This window comes from Laetiporus sulphureus, assembly GCF_001632365.1.
Source record: "Laetiporus sulphureus 93-53 unplaced genomic scaffold LAESUscaffold_1, whole genome shotgun sequence".
Classification (NCBI taxonomy): Eukaryota; Fungi; Basidiomycota; class Agaricomycetes; order Polyporales; family Laetiporaceae; genus Laetiporus; species Laetiporus sulphureus.
In genome coordinates, this window is record NW_024468510.1 from 320779 (window position 1) to 334810 (window position 14032).

Here is a 14032-nt window from a genome sequence, read left to right on the forward strand (position 1 = left end):
ATGTGGGCAGATGATTATTAAACAGTGGTGATCACTTGTTGGCAGAGACGAAGATGAGCGCGACAAAGAGCAGGAAGGACGATAAGGAGATAAGCCCATCCGGGTCCAGACAAAAAGAAGGACAGTGGGGAGGTAGGGTGGCTAGGGAGACAAACAGAGGCAAATGAAAATGGGCACCGATCGCGAAATGACCCAGCGAACTATTCGGATGCCTCAATTTGTGTATACACTACAATCTCGTACATATCCTCTGCATAGTCTATACTAGCACGAGCGTGTCAGTCGATGGGCTCTCCACGATGAAACTGACTGGATTGATCGACGCCGATGAGATTGGTATTTGTCCCTTCTCCGACATAAGTAAAACAGTCCTGGCAGATTGACTCCAATGGATACCTCAAGGCGTACTGCAAATGATCATTGTGGTAAAGGTCAAGAAGGCACTGATGATACTGCGAATGCACAAGCGGACAGGCCCTCATGGGCAACCATTCTTCTTGCGAGCACATTCCGTGCATGCGATTATTGGACTATACCGAGTGCATGTCCATTTTGAATCCGGATACGTATCGCCACTCGACGATGATTCATCAGTCACGCAGATATCTCCAGGCTCCCCTTAGCCAATAGCGGTCAGCCTGTGTGAGTGCATTATCCTTCTCTCACCCTCTGCGGCATACAAGTGACGAATACGTAGCAGATCATGGGGCAGAGAAGCCAGGGACATTTGGTCATAATAGTATTCGTATTGCAGAAACACCGCATACGCTCACCGCATCTCTTGCGAGCAAGCACTGGCAGCAGTTGGACGTGTGGTCAGAGTTCTTCTTTTCACGACTGTCTCCCTTCCCACCTTCCCCTTCTCTACCTGTCCTCTCCCTCCAATATCATGGTCCCGATAGAGGAGAAACCTGTCCATGAGGTCGTGGTCTCCACTGAAAGTCTCGAGGGTGAAAATTGGCGCATGACGCGCAGGGTGCTCTGGAAGCTAGATCTTCATGTCCTCCCTCCGTTGACACTTGTAATTGGTCATGTTCCACATTTGATAGCGTCCCAACTGATGCGCGAATAGCTATGGCTTGCAAATTTCGTCGACCGAACGAATGTAGGGAATGCGAGGTAGATTCATAGTCATCTATCCACAACACCAACTCTCACTTTGCGCTAGAATTGCAGGTCTCTCGACAGACCTTCACCTTCAGGGCACTCAATTCAATACGGCACTCGCAGGTCAGCTATTATTCATTCCGCACCCAATGGTATTAACTGACTTCTACTCACCTGTTCAGTCTTCTATGTTTCGTGAGTCATTGGATGGACTTTTTATCCCACAAATGCCCATTTCATTCACGTCAAGATACATCCTGGTTGGATTGCGTCGGTATCCCCCCTCTCCTGACAGAATGACACGATGCTGACTTCCCCCTTTCAGCGTCCAACTGGATCCTCAAGAAGATGAAGCCCAGCCGTTGGCTGCCTATCCTCGTCACTGTCTGGGGTATGGTAACAACGCTGAGCGGACTGGTCCAGAATTTCCGTGGTCTTGTCGCAATCCGATTTTTCCTCGGGATGTGTGAGGGTGGCTTGCTGCCCGGTATCGTGCGTATTTCCGATATAAGGGTGTCCACGCCAACGGATTAATTCACTTGCATAGATGCTCTACCTGAGCACATTATACAAACGGCATGAACTCCAACAGCGGTGCGCCTTGTTGAATATATGCTCTATTTTGACCTTATCGTGGACTTCCCGAATTCTTGAAGGGTTGGCATCTTCTATGCATCTAGCTCCTTGGCTGGCGCTTTTGGAGGTTCGTATTTCCAATTCTTGTGTCATTGACCACTTGAAGCTGGTCGCTGACGAATGGATCAGGTCTTCTGGCATTGGGTATTGAGAAGATGGACGGAATTGGTAACCTGGCCGGTTGGCGGTGGATCTTCATTATCGAGGGTCTTGTCACGATTTGTTTGGCACTCGGATCGATCATCTTCCTGCCCGCTGATTTGAGCTCGGTCAAATTCTTCACGGAGGAGGAGACAGTGTTTGCTTGTATGTCGCGATAGTTCCTAATCAGAGACATGTGGCATCTAAGCTGACACTTGCTATACATACAGTACACCGCTTCCGCAAGTCACACGCCATGACCAGCAGTGCACCACAGTCGGAACCGTCTCAGCGCATCAATGACATCGCGGAACCCGAGAAGGGAACCGACGTACAGGTGGCGACGACTACTGTGGAGAGCACGGCGCCCGCCGTGTTCCAGGAGGATGAGACGTTTGAGTGGTACGAAGTCATCCGAGGTGGGCGATTTTTGAGTTTGCAGAGAAAGAACTAAACTGATCAGCTGAACACTGCAGGTGTTAAGGAGCCACAGGTGTGGATGTCGTCAATGTCATACTTAGGCATCGCTGTCAGCGTGGATTCCTTTTCGCTGTTCCTGTGGGTCATGATCTCTTGCGTAATACATTTCGTGAAGACCTGACTCTCTACCATCAGACCTACTATCATATCAGGCCTTGGATACTCCGGTGGCGCGGCGCAACTGCATACGGTCCCACCCTATGTACCGGCTGTGGCCCTGACCGTAGTGGTTGCGGTACTCAGCGACAAGCTGAAAATGCGAGGCCCATTCATCCTGATGTTCCTGCCCATATCCATGGCTGGTGAGTGTTTATCGTGCGATGTTGTCCGATACAGCGGTTTTCACGCACGTCTTTATCAGGTTACATTCTCGCGATTGCGGCTAAGGTTAGCACGTTATGGCTACAGTAGGAAATATCCAACGCACTCACATCGTTTATGTTCAGAATGATACGCAGCGATATGTAGCAGGTAGAAAGCCATCTTGTTTGTAGAACGTGTTATTGCTCATGACGTTCTCTTGTCAAGTGTTTTTGATGGCAGCTGGCATGTGTGTGCCGGTTTATCTTATCTGGACTTCATGATATGCTAATCAAGAGATCGTTGATATCAAGCTATCCGTGCGGGCCTTGCATCCTGTCAATCCTTCCCAACAACAGCGCCGGTCATTACAAGAAAGCAACAACCGTGGCATTGCAGCTCGCCGTCGCTAATACCGGGTGAGCACTTGTGAACATTGCATCCGTATGGATGGTAGCTCAGTGACGGTGTCCGCTCGCAGAGGCTTCGTCGCTACATTCACCTACACTGACGAGCAGCAGCCGAAATATGTCAAGGGCCATAGCATTTCCCTGGGGTTCGTTATTATGGCATGGTTCGCCATGCTCGCGAACGTGTGAGTTTCATTCGATTCGTGGCTCAGTAAATGAGACACAGATGAAACTTAATTGCATGTCGCACAGGCTTTATTGCATGTGGGAGAACAGGGCTCGAGCGGCTGGCCTTCGCCAGGACAATATCGCGAAGTACCAGGAGCTGTGGGATTCTGGGAAGACGAGGGCTCCGATCGGGGACCGTCATCCCGACTTCCGCTTCACACTGTGATTGTCATTTTACGAGGAACTGCCTCGATGCATGCACGGTGCTGTGTTGTTAATGTTGTAGAAAAAAGTGTCCACCACGTTAGCCGGAATTGTTGTAGTTGTAATCGCATGTTTGTACCGCAGATTCGTACCTGAATGGAAAATCCGAGGAAATCTTGACCGTCATGCTTTCGTTGAATCCCGCATGTGCGTGTGCATTTCTCGAACACTCGTGGTAAACAGGTGGCCATTCTACCATTTGTCATTTATATGCATGCATATAGCCACCGAATGATCATATCCGACAAAAGTTACCGAGTATCAAGCCTAAGTTTTACGTCTGCGTGTACACTACAATCTCGTACATATCCCCTGCATAATCTATAGCACGAGCACGTCAGCCAGTGAACACCCATGAACCTCAATGATCAAAACGAACTGGATTGACCGGCGCCGATGAGAATGGTATTTGTCCCTTCCTCGAGGTACAGCTCGACAGGTATACTGAAGATGACGTTGCCCCCGCCGGTTTCAGGCTGATCGACCACTACGCTTGAGCCACCGTTGACACTTGATAAACAATTAAGTCAGTCATTGTGCCGCAGGGATCAACAAGCATCATCTGCAACCGCTGACCTCACTGTGGTGTTTCTGTATAAAGTGGGATTCAACCAAGTGTGATTGCGGTAGCAGCGATGGACGCACCTCCATGACGAGTCTCCGTTCGCATAGTACAACGCGACCCATTGGCTGGCCCCGATGCCTGTGACGTTGATACTGAGAGTACCACCGTTGCCTGGCAAGCGATTCGTGGCAGGTTCACCAAAAACGATGACATGACGAGGCTTACCGAGATAGCCTACTCCTTCGTGACCGTTGTACGTGGAGTCAGAGCCAAGCAATACTGCGCTTCCGCCGAGCGTGCCATCAGCTGCTGCGTACACCGTTCCATTCAGCACATAATAGACGCCTGCCAACGAGACTAGAATTAGCTCCCGTCGTCCTGAGAGTGGGCAGCTCACCTTCATCGTAATCGACCATCCATAAATCCGCATAGACAATTTGAGGATCACCAGAGGCCCAGCTAAGCGGGTACCACATGTATCGACTGTTGCCCAGCTCATCCTCGTCCCAGCGATCTCCCATGTAGATGGCGTTTGATCCCAACGCAACTTCAAAGGCATTTTGCGAGCAATACGTGTTCGTGTCTTCCGGAGCGATATCGGCTTGGCTTGACCAGGTCCCAGAGATGTTCTTCCCTGCAGGTTAGTAGAAACTCTTCCAATGAACGCGAATACGCTGACAGTGGCGTAAAAGTACTTGTTCGGATTCGGGGCCCACCCACTCGTGTGAGATGCAAAAAGCCAATAAACCTGCCAGCGCGGAATCATGAACTTACGCGTTGAGTTGAATAGAGCAGAGCTTACACTATCTCTTTTGAGCATCCCAGGGGCTTCCAAGGTCGCATCTATACGTGTTGGAGAATGTCCAGGTCAGTACCTTTGAATTCACACATACCAGACCAATACTCACCGACCATCTCCGCCACGACCTCCGTCACATTGTAATAATCTGAATCAAGTTTCGCAATCTTGAAGTCTTGATTGTCGTCACTAGCATAGAGCAAATACGCTGTCTGATCCGCTACAGATGTATTGGTCCATAGCCGCAAAACGTTCTCGAAAGGCACATACCATCATCTGCGATCCGATTGCAGTCAGATCATCCTTGGTTCTGATTGAGAAAATGGTAATTCACCGTCCTGATATAGGCTCTCATCTCTTGATTGGGCCCCAAGCGGATTGAAACTGCCCCTGTAACTGTAAGGACCGCATGGTGTGTCTGCGGTGGCCACGCCGACCATGGCCGCGCCATAGCTGCTTGCACGTGAATTGCAGTCTTACTCATGAAGAATAGCTCAGACGCACTCTGAATTGTCCGAATGAAACCACATAACATATTCGGTATTCTGATAAATACAGCGTGATTTAGCCTGGAAGCAGTGTATTGAATGAACTGACATACCTTTTCGTTGTATATGACTGCCCGATGATCAAACATCGTTCAACGTGTTCAAAAGTGTCTAAACCTTTGCATAGAGTTCGTACCTTTGGGCCGCTCGACCACGTTCGAAGAGGATATATTGGTGCCGGAGATGGGGGTTAATGCATCGTTATGGCGTTCCCAGTTTACCAGATCCGTCGACTGGATTGTCCACATGAGGACGTTGAGGATCAGATGCAACTATCGTTCTAGCTCACACTGTAGCAGGCCACCGCGGAGAAGAGGTAGTTATTATCCGCCTTGTCCTCGCCGACCCAATAGAACGTATCACCAACCTGAGAATGATAAGGATGCGATGAATGTATCCTGATGTGTATATCCATACCCTGAAAATTCCCGCGCCGTGGGCTTGAATTTCATTGCCGTCACTATCATACCATAACGCGCCTGGCACAATCACACTCTTGGATGCGGTATATCCACATAGCACGGTAGCTATGATAGACAAAACCAGGAGATGATACATGATGAAGAACTGGTGTGGGATGTCGTTCAGCTCGAGGCGCAGAGGCGCAGAGGCGCAGAGCACGCTGCTTGCGATTCTTATAGTCACCGCTCGGAATTGACTAGATCATGCGACCGGTTCTGAGGGCCGAAGAAAAGCACGGGCCATATGCTCATGCAGATGTAGGGAACCGCAGGTGAATTCTAGCGGGACGGGTTAATGGTAAGAGGTCGCCGGATACCGCGCGAACTACATGAAGAGACTCACGAGCAACGGTTCACGAGATGTACTTCAAGGTGTCACGCATTACACCCTGTAGTATGCGTGTGTATGGAAACATGGAAGACGACCGTGACGCGTAGCAATCGCTACAGCCGCGCCTCAGCGACCTGTGATCCTGTGATGCTTAGCAACCCACACCCACGGTTAGCTGTGGGAACTGCGTAACAGCACAGGCTAGGAATCTCACTAGTATGTGGAAACCGTTTCTTCTGTGATGCTTTACAGAGGGGCGGTCGCAGCTGTTGCAATGGACCTAACGCTTGCTTCCACATAACACACGCGTCTCTCATGCTGCTGCTGTACTCGAGCTAAAACAGCAGCAGTTAGCAGCGGGGACACTCTCATACATTCACTGGAGGGTTCGAGCACAGCAGCCCGCATAGCTTAGGAAAGCATATGACCGAGGAACGGAAAAAGGTAGGAAGGGATACGATAACAAATGACATGGGAAGGAAATGAGGCAAGTGAGAAAAGTGAATCGACACGGGTCTGCTGTCTCGCAGACGTCAACTACCGCACGGCGGAGCCGCAAATTACTTGGATACTGGAAAGCCTAAAGTTACGGCAGCCCAGGAGAAGAATCTGCATATTTGGAAGATTGTCAGAGTGGCGCTCTTTAACGGAAAGGACGATAGATAGTGCTCACCCGAGAGAGAAGACCTGCGATCACTACTCCCTTCGCAAGGCTTATGATCGAGTCGGAGTGTTCACGAGCACATTGTAGTCCCTATGCGTTGGCGAGATCAGACGCACCACGACCTAATGTTTATAGGCACTGAGGTTTCGTAGCCACTTAGATGCAGCTCCTTGGTTTCAAGTTAGTTTACCAGCCTGGTAAATGCTTGCCTTAAAATTGGTAGATCATCTGCACGGTTTAGCGCGCAATGGCCAACATATCCCCTGTGCCGTCAATGACTTGACGAGGTGCGCAATTTCATTCCAATGATCTCCATGAGTCACTATCCCGTAACAAAGGATTACCTCACGCGATCATGCGGATGCGGTCACGCCACCGCTCTGCCATATTGATGGGTAACGCTCGACGGGATACAGAGCCTCTGGAAGTCCTCCTTATCCTTAGGAGCAGTTTTTCACAGTGTCTCGATCGTGTCCACTGGGAGTAGGCTTCTTCATCGTAAAATTAAAATTTGCATGCCGATTGTTGCGCCTCCACCTCGACCTTGCAGCGTATTCAAGAGCGCAATCGTTTTGCATGGCCTATTGAATAAATCGATGAAGGCTGCTCGCGCAGCGCAAGGACGACTGTCAATGACCAACAGAAGCGAGTTTGTCAATCCACTCACAAGCGACACTACTGGACTGCGCTGCCGCGGCGTCTTTCGGTCAACAGATTACTGACCAGCTTGATGGCACTGAAAGAGAAACAATTAAGAAGCAATCATATGGAGTCATCCCAGTGATGCCATCTACCTTCTCGCAAAAAACAATCGGAAAGAGCATCCTCAAGCTTTCCGGATGTCGAGGACGCTTTGATCGGCTCAACGCGTTGAATATTTAGACGCTTTAATGATTATCTTTTCCTGTGGCTGGACTACGTGCAACCACGGAAACATATATCGCAATGGGCATTGAAGCAAAAAAAAACGTACAGGCCAGTGTGCAGACTTGACGATTGTATGGATGAGAGAAGTAAAGCAAAGGCGCTACAGTCCGAGTCATGGCTAAAAATACCAGTACATGTGAGCAATGCGACAATGATGCGGGGTAAATAATATATTATCAATGTGACACAGCCTTTGCGCGCAACAGAAACGACTGGAATTGAAGGATAACGATAAGAGGTTATACATAGAATCTAGAACAAGCATTAGCCGACGCCTGACCACATAACCTGAGAACAAACACACTTTTTATTGATCTGCCATAGAAGTAGATTGAGATTGAACTTGGCGAGACCATTGAACATCGAGTACGATGGACGATTCTCAAATTGCGCTTGGAGAAGGTCCTCCATCTTCACATCTTCAAAAGCGACGCGGTTGGTGATGCCAAGTGCGTGGTTGAACACTTCAATGGTGAAGACGCCGACGGCATTGGAAGACAGGACGATGTCAATCTTGTCAAACTGACGTGGGGAATATTGGTCGATGGACAAGAGAATGCCCTTCTTGTACCAAGAAGATGCACTGTACTTGAAGGAGCCAAACTGAGGTGATTTTCCTGCCTTCTGCAATTCCCGCAAATGGAAGTACTGTTGAGTAAACGGCATGACAAACCGTCTCTTCCTAAGATACGGATAAGCGCATATACTTCTTCAACTATAACAAAAAAACTCACCCTTTCCCTCGCTGCATCGTAATCATAGCGGCTTCGACATAGCTATGATAGCTGTCTAGTTGTTCCTCGAAGTACTTCTTACGCTCAACCAGATACTTAAGAGCCTCTTCCATGCTCTCTTTCTCATGCTGACGCTGCACTCTGCGACGATTCTTGCTGCGCACATCGCCCGCAATTGCGTTGAGAATCCCTTGATAGCCATCCTGACGGGAAATCTTGCCCCGCTTCTCCAGCTCAAGCAAGAAGAAGATCGCATGCGCTTTGACCTCTCTGAACGCCATCCTAACGCGAAGAATGTTAATATTTAAAACGGAAGGAGAAGACAAAACTAATCACTTACGATCGGATATCTTCAAGACGATATGCTGACTCAACTGCCGTCGCTGAAGGCATGCGCCTCTGACGACGCATTGGGTCTCTTTGCATGTCTTCTATGATGCTCTCCCAAATCGTCTCGTGCTCTTCTGTGACTGGTTGCATCAGGGACTCGACGAGGTCCTTCGCAGGCTGTACCCTCAAGATGGCCAGAACCGCGCGCTTTGCCTGTACCCACAACGCCTTCTCATCTGCAGCAGGATCTGGGACGGCAACGAACGTCAGAAGCAATACTGAGTCGACTTATGAGTCATCAAACCTTTTACTTGAGCGAAGCGGTTCGTCAGCTGAAGCTCGATGGGAGAATCTCGAGCATCGTTCAACTCATCGTTGCCAAGATGAGGTACGCCGTCCAGTTCTGTAATGATGACTCTCAGGGTATCGTCACGAGCCGCAGCCTGCTTCGCATTTAGCAGCGCGCGTAGCTGTGCAATATGCCAACTCACGAGATCGTCCATATGCTGCGATAGTAAAGCATGCATGGCATACACTTCGTTTGGCGAGATAAATATGGACTTAGGCGGCACCGTTGCGTCCAAGAACTCGTGAGCGTGGTATTGCGTCTCTGCATCCGGAACATCCGCAACTAGCCATGGGTATGAGCTGGCAATGCGTAGGCACTACATTCTGCGCAAGCCTACCTGCGATAAGCCATGAGGTGACCTGTTTGATAGCCTTCCGAACGTAGTCATTCACAGGCACATATATAGGTGTATCTTCATCGAACTCAACGCCAGTCGTAATCTGCGTGAGCATTCTTGAGATCTGGGAGAGGTTCTTGCGTGAAGCGATGTCGACTGTGCTAGATACCATATCGTAGGTCTCTGGAGTGCTGTGAACGCGGATTAGAGACAGGTTATAGTACTAGAGAATTGGTCGTACATGATCGCAGGATTGATATATCGGTAATACACCAGACTGGCGACGCAGGCAGCACAAGCCTCCAGCGGTGCATCAGGGAACTTGTTCTACGACGTGATGTCAGATGAAATAAGGCGCGATTGTCATACAGACTCACTCGCACTGCACTCAGAGTCTCCCGAGTAATGTATCGCATGCCATATGGCATCCGATGGATTGACTGCGTGATCGCTTTGACGAACTCCTCTGTCCACCGCTGAAGCTTTTGGAGGTCTACATCAGGATTCTCAGTTTAAGAGGCAACGCGAGTCAATATTAAAGACAGACGTCGAATATATTCCCCTCTCGTTTCCGGATCATTGAGAGCGACGTGGAATGGCACATCCTTAGGCGTTGTGCTGGCGACGCCTGAACGCATCTCTTCCAGGTCTAACCTTGCACGGTACAGCTAGAAGATGTACACATTATGAGCTGACGATCGGCACGATACTCTACAATTACCTTGGAAGGATCCGGCTCAAGGTCCAGGTCATCCGAATCAATCACTCCACGTATAACGCGCTGCAGTGTCTCGCGGATGTACGAAGTTTGCTTCGGGCGTAGATAATGGACAGCAACATTGATGAACATAGGGTGCCCCCTAGCAATATCCTGGATGGTGAGTGCAGCCGCAGCCTCTTCACGGATTGCGGTCTAAATGTTGTTCAGTCAACAATTGTCGGACCAGAACCTACGCAACGGACCTGGAGGAATTTCAGAAGCAGATACTCCTCACGACGATCCTGGCCGTATCCAAACAATGTCAAGACAACTCGTTCGGTGAGCCGGCGCTGCTTATCCGCGTCCTTCTCCATCGCCATGCGCGCAAACAATCTCGTCAGATATCCACCCTTCGTTTGCAAGAGATAAAACAGCTGCTGGTACAGCTCGAGCTTGCGCTTGGATGCAGCATCGAGGGCGCTCGGGCCTGCGAACGGATCGCCATGCGCCGCGAGCACCGACGCTCTCGCTGCATGCGCAGCTGCGCTATCTGCACCAAGTTTACGCTTAACCTTAGTCAGCTCCTCAAAGCTCTTAACATTCTGGACTACTAGAGCGATCTTAACGTCAAGCTCATTGACGTCATTCTCGAGCGCCTGATTGTCTCTGATGCGCTTGACCACGGATTGTCTCATGCGCTCGACCTTGATCTCTTCCTGGAAGTCCGCTTCCGAGTCATCCAGCAGATGGACGAAGTTCTTGATGGTGCCCACGCTGACGTTAGTTCCCACCGTGAGCTGGCGATACTGCTCACGGGTCTCCTTCGCACGGAACAGCGATTGGATCTGAACGATTTTGTCCAGGTTATCACGATAATATTGCATTTTTGCACGGAATTTGCATCGTTGAAGAGCGCCCCGGAGTAGGGCCTGCAAGATAGTCGCTTGCGGATGGCTTCCCCTTAGATAGTCCCTCCATGCTTGATATTCATAACGGACGAGAGCGGCCCGAGCGGAAGCTTGGAAGCCCACAATGTCAGGCTCAACGAAGTCCAGACGCTTCGTCTGCTCCTGGTGCCGATTACGAGTCAATGCTGCACGTGCGAAGGCTTGAAGGGTACCAATAGATGAAATGACCTCGACTTTGGACAGAGCTTTATGCATCGACTTGTGGCGGTGTTGAGCAAGGTTTGCCCGCGCTCTTGCCTGCAGGACAACAACGGCGGGGATCGCCTGGCGAAGTCCTCGGATCAGGCCCAACAGCCGTCTCCGCGCAAGATAAGTGCGAACGGCGGCTTGGATCCTGACAACGACATCTTCCACATCCTCGAGCTTCGCCAGCTGGTTGCGAACACGTCGGCGCATCAAAACTCCACGAACATGAGCTTGCAGACAGATCACGGCGGGTTCGCATCGCTCCAGCATATGTCGCTGGCGGGCGAGATGTGACCGCGTCAATACACCCCTGGCATGTGCTTGCACGCTGATTACATTCTCCATGATAATTGGAATTGAGAACGTCTTTGCAAGCTCCTTGTGGCTCCTCTGAGCGATCTGGGCACGAGCCATAGTCTGGAGCTTTACGACAGAAACCTTCGCATTTCGCAGAGCAGTCTTCAACTTGTTGAATCTTCGGCGCTGGAGGACGCCCCGCGCCTGTGCCTGCGTCTTGACGACGTACGGAGCAGAGGCATCGATCGCATTCAAATGGATTTGCCATTTTGCTCGAACAATCACTCCCCTTAGTTGACTTTGGACTGCGGTGGCCCAAGGGGTGAGATCAGCGCGCTTATCCCGCTCGCTCTGCATGCGCCTGCGAATGAGGACAGCTCTGCACTGAGCTTGAATCTTGGGCACATAACGCTCCGCAAGCTGTATGCGACCTCGTCGCATCGCTTGGGCCTTGCGGACGAGGAACGCGCGGGAAGCCGCCTGCACGGCGACAATAGAGTCCTCGCATTCAAGTAAAAGTCTATCTCGCCCTATAAGTGGAACCTTCAGAAGAACATCGATCCAGATCCACAAGCCACCCACGTTCGTCTTCTGTCTCAACCTCCTCCTCTGGCTCCTCATTGATCTCCTTAGCCAGTTCCCTTCCTACGTTACCAAAATTTGGCAAGGCAACACCGGAGTCCTTGAGGCCCTTGTGCGTCTTCTGCAATTGATCGTCGGTGAATTGCAGGTGGCCAACCAGATTACCGATCCGTTTCGCCAGGCCACGCCGTGCCAGCAGGTGGCTGGCCGCAAAAATCAGTTTGTGGGTACACGGAGCGAAGCAGACCATGGACCAACCTGAGTGCATGGATGCAGTAGATGACCTTCGGGAAGTTCTTCTTCTCATAGAGGTCCGTGAGCTCGAAGACAAAGCCCTGCCAAAGAGAGCGGGTCAACTAACGGAGCCGAACAGCGAAACGCGCACACGTACTTCCGGAAGACCCACATCTCGGACGAATCTGAAGAAGTGATTGATATTGTCCGAATGCCGGAAGTCCAATTTCGGTGCCTGACAGAACGATGGTTCGATTCAGTAAGCCACACTGCTGACGGGCGGGTAAATACCTCGTAGATCCTCCGCACTGCTGCATCACCCTTAAATACTCGCACCAACTTCGCGAGTACGACACCATTCCTCATCTCCTCCTCCATCTCGACCACCCCGAAACCCAGATCCTCGCCAAGACATCCTTCGATCCACTGCTGCGCCTCTCCTACATGACACAGATATTCGTACGCCTGGAGGAGATGCCTCTGCACGTCCGCCCACAGCCCTCGCGTGAGGCGCGCAGACGGCAGCGGAGATGCCGGTGCATTCGGCACTCTGTCTTTCGACAGGCGCAGCCTGCCGGGGATGCCCGCAACGTCATCTCCATCCGTGATACCGGGGACGACCAGATCTGGTTCGCGAGGCTTCTCCGGCGTCGGCGGCTCCCAGTCACGCGCATGCATGATGCGTTCCTCCCTACGCCGCCTTCGGTCCTCCACCTGCGGCTCAATCTCAACCTTCGGCTCGTCGAAGCAGTCTTCAGGGCCGTCCCCGCTGGCGATGCGCGGTAGGTGCTGACCGATCCTGCGGCCAGTGATGAACTCGTCGCCGTACAAGGACGCCCGCTTGTTAGACATGTATGAGCTCCTGTACGGCGGTGGGGACATTACGGAGGACGTAGAGGATGCAGGTGAATGTCCGAATGAGCTCATGGAGGATTTGTCTGGCGAGACAGATGAGGCACAGGAGACCGTTGTGCTTGAGCTCGTGCTAGGACTGTAACTCTCCATCGGAGGAGGGAAACGGTATGCTCCTGCATATAGAGAAGCAGGCCTTCGGTGAAGGTTTGCGCGTGATGGTGGCTCGGGAGGCCAAGCACGCGGACGGCGCGTTGACCCAGACGTAGTGGAGGATGGCTCGGACGACTCGGATGATCCTGTCGTATCTGGTTGAACAGCTGAAACGGTATTGGCGCGGTGCATTCTTGCGGGAATGTCGTAGTTTGAAGCATCTGAGGACGACGCTGCTGCTGCATAGTCGCCCAACTCCTTGACCGCCGGTATCGAGGATGACTGCAGTGGCGAAGATACAGGCAAATGAATGCGATGAGGAGCCGGGGTTGATAGCAACGGGTCCGTGAGTGGAGTGTCAGGTCCTTCGACGGTAACGCCAGTGGAGTTTGGCGATAAGGCAGAGGCGACGATATGTGCAGGCATCGAATATCGCTTGCTGAAATGAGCGGTGGTATTTGGAGAGTCTCGTATGCTGCCCACCCTCGATGTGACAGGAGAGGAAGAGA

At 51.2% G+C, this 14032-nt stretch overlaps 3 protein-coding genes across 3 annotated transcripts; 1 reads left to right on the forward strand and 2 right to left on the reverse strand.

Moving 5' to 3' along the window:
* The first annotated feature begins 495 nt into the window (after positions 1-495).
* Positions 496-3498, forward strand: LAESUDRAFT_718853 (MFS general substrate transporter). Its single transcript, XM_040907514.1, has 19 exons — positions 496-540; positions 798-1021; positions 1073-1119; positions 1169-1230; positions 1290-1302; positions 1358-1377; positions 1433-1599; positions 1655-1701; positions 1764-1810; positions 1873-2054; positions 2117-2303; positions 2361-2442; positions 2500-2666; positions 2726-2751; positions 2811-2835; positions 2893-2914; positions 2979-3083; positions 3146-3259; positions 3327-3498. The coding sequence occupies exons 2-19, from the start codon at positions 890-892 to the stop codon at positions 3466-3468; spliced, it is 1587 nt and encodes a 528-aa protein (XP_040770088.1). The 5' UTR covers positions 496-540; positions 798-889; the 3' UTR covers positions 3469-3498.
* A 282-nt stretch (positions 3499-3780) lies between these two features.
* Positions 3781-5976, reverse strand: LAESUDRAFT_753649 (carbohydrate-binding module family 35 protein; the record flags this gene model as incomplete). Its single annotated transcript, XM_040911795.1, has 16 exons — positions 3781-3827; positions 3886-4016; positions 4083-4097; positions 4152-4242; positions 4297-4416; positions 4469-4700; positions 4751-4819; positions 4874-4914; positions 4980-5090; positions 5141-5146; positions 5205-5323; positions 5375-5415; positions 5472-5488; positions 5555-5651; positions 5708-5785; positions 5836-5976. 16 exons carry the CDS (start codon positions 5974-5976, stop codon positions 3781-3783), a joined length of 1356 nt encoding a protein of 451 aa, XP_040770089.1.
* Positions 5977-8065: 2089 nt separating this feature from the next.
* LAESUDRAFT_733237 (uncharacterized protein) lies at positions 8066-13370 on the reverse strand (the record flags this gene model as incomplete). The annotated part of the gene is made up of 15 exons (XM_040910412.1): positions 8066-8483; positions 8536-8817; positions 8876-9113; positions 9170-9308; positions 9357-9496; positions 9552-9742; positions 9793-9878; positions 9929-10044; positions 10099-10219; positions 10273-10464; positions 10515-12232; positions 12285-12487; positions 12543-12619; positions 12676-12753; positions 12810-13370. 15 exons carry the CDS (start codon positions 13368-13370, stop codon positions 8066-8068), a joined length of 4560 nt encoding a protein of 1519 aa, XP_040770090.1.
* Positions 13371-14032: the final 662 nt, after the last annotated feature.